Genomic DNA, 1,858 nt, shown 5'->3' with positions numbered 1-1,858 from the left:
AGCGCCTCGAGGGCGGCGCGCGTGCCCAGCGCCTCCTGCAGCTCGCGCTGCTGCGCGCCCAGCTCGGCGTCCAGGCGGCCGCGGGCGGCGCGCTCCTCCGCATCTAGGCGCTGCAGCTCCCTCAACTCGCGCCGCAGAGCGTCCCGCTCGCCCTCCGCCAGCGCAGTGGCCCAGCTCAGTTCGTCCAACTGCTGCCGCAAGCTGCGCGCCTCCTCGGCGCAGCGGGCCTGCCCCTCGACCCACAGGCTCTCTCGCCCACGCCGGCCGCGCAGCTCCTCCTCCAGGAGCAGGTTTTCGCGCTCCAGCTCCCGCACCCGGCACACGTAGTCATAGAGCCGGGCGTTGAGCTCCTGCAGCTCGGCCTTCTCGGGGCCCGTCTGCAGCCGCCAGGACAGCATCTTGCCGGGCGTGCGGGGCTTTCGCGGCTGGCCGGCTCCCTCCTGCCCTGGTCTTGTCCTGGTCTTGTCCCCTCCGCCACGACGCTCCGGCCTCGCCGCCGCCCCGGAGGCCCGCAGACTGGGACGCCAGCTGGAGAGCCCGGGCACTTAGCGGACGGGGCGGGCGGACTGGGCGAGGGCAGCGGCCTCCAGCCAATCAGAGCGCGGCTCGGCGCGGCCTCTGCGGCCGGACAGCGCCCCCTGCAGCACCTTGGCGGCCGCCGGTGGTCCGGGCTGGCAGTCGGGTAACAGCGGGCGGGGTGGCGGGCTAGCCAGACCGGGCTCAGCGAAGGGACCCGGGAGAGGGCGCCCTGCTGCTGCACTGTCACGCGTGCCCGCAGCATACGAGTGTCCTGGCGTTCGTGGATGGGAATAGAAGCCTATGTTTGGTATGGTGCTGGCCATTTACGAGAAACTTCTTATCCGAGGCCCTGGAGATTGGGGAGTTTTCTATTTTTAAAAAAATTATATGGATCGGGCGCGGTGGCTCACGCCTATAATCCCAGCACTTTGGGAAGCCAAGGTGGGAGGATCGCTTGAGCCCGGGAGTTCGAGACCAGCCTGAGCAATATAGACCCTGTCTCTACCAAAAAAAAAAAAAAAAAAAAAATAGGCTGGCGTGGTCACACGCGCTACTTGGGAGGCTGAAGTGGGAGGATCACTTGAACCCAGGAGTTCAAAGCTGCAGTGAGCCTGATCATGCCACTGCACTCCAGCCTGGAAAACAGAGTGAGATGCCATCTCGTGTGTGTGTGTGTGTGTGTGTGTGTGTGTGTGTCGCATACATGCGCAGTAATCTTTTTTTTTTTTTTTTTTTTTTTTTTTTTTGAGACAGTTTCGCTCTTGTTGCCCAGGCTGGAGTGCAATGGAGCGATCTCTGCTCACCGCATCCTCCGCCTCCCGAGTTCAAATGATTATCCTGCCTCAGCCTCCCAAGTAACCGGGATTACAGGCCGGCGCCACCACGTCCGGCTAATTTTTTTTTCTCCATGTTGGCCAGGCTGGTCTCAAACTCCCGATCTCAGGTGATCTGCCCGCCTCGGCCTCCCATGGGATTACAGGCGATAGCCATAAAGTGCTCCAAGTACAGAACTTTCTAGACATCTAACATCTCCCCGAACTTTTACAGATCTCTCACACACACCCCAATGTGACAGCTGTTTCTTTCCAACATTTCCCTAAGAAAGTATTCAATTTAATTGTCATAGAAACCACAGCTCTTTTTTGTACACTTGCATTTCATTAGTTTTCATGGCAGTTATTTATGAATGACAATTCTCAGTATAAGTGTCATTGAGGCTCACAGGGACAAATCAGCTGACCCTTGGTTGGGGTACCCTTGGACTGGTGGTGACACAAGTGCCCAGGGGGAGACCTGGACGGTCATCCACTGGCCAGAGGGCTCCTCATGGCAGGGCCAG

The 1,858-nt window shown here is 59.7% G+C and overlaps 1 protein-coding gene across 2 annotated transcripts in view; it reads right to left on the bottom strand.

Annotated features, from left to right (window-relative positions):
- The window catches only part of SYNM (synemin), a 30,939-nt gene extending 30,403 nt beyond the window's left edge, over positions 1-536 (bottom strand). Inside the window, exon 1 of one of the 2 annotated variants that reach the window (XM_017886907.1) lies at positions 1-536. In XM_017886907.1, the coding sequence (XP_017742396.1) occupies positions 1-398 (398 nt within the window). In that variant the 5' untranslated portion in view covers positions 399-536. The other variant, XM_017886908.1, reaches the window with a different exon arrangement.
- Between the last annotated feature and the right edge of the window lie 1,322 nt (positions 537-1,858).

The sequence above is a fragment of the Rhinopithecus bieti genome, unplaced genomic scaffold, assembly GCF_001698545.2.
Source record: "Rhinopithecus bieti isolate Rb0 unplaced genomic scaffold, ASM169854v2 scaffold_15821, whole genome shotgun sequence".
Classification (NCBI taxonomy): Eukaryota; Metazoa; Chordata; class Mammalia; order Primates; family Cercopithecidae; genus Rhinopithecus; species Rhinopithecus bieti.
This window is presented reverse-complemented; position numbering and strand designations above follow the sequence as displayed.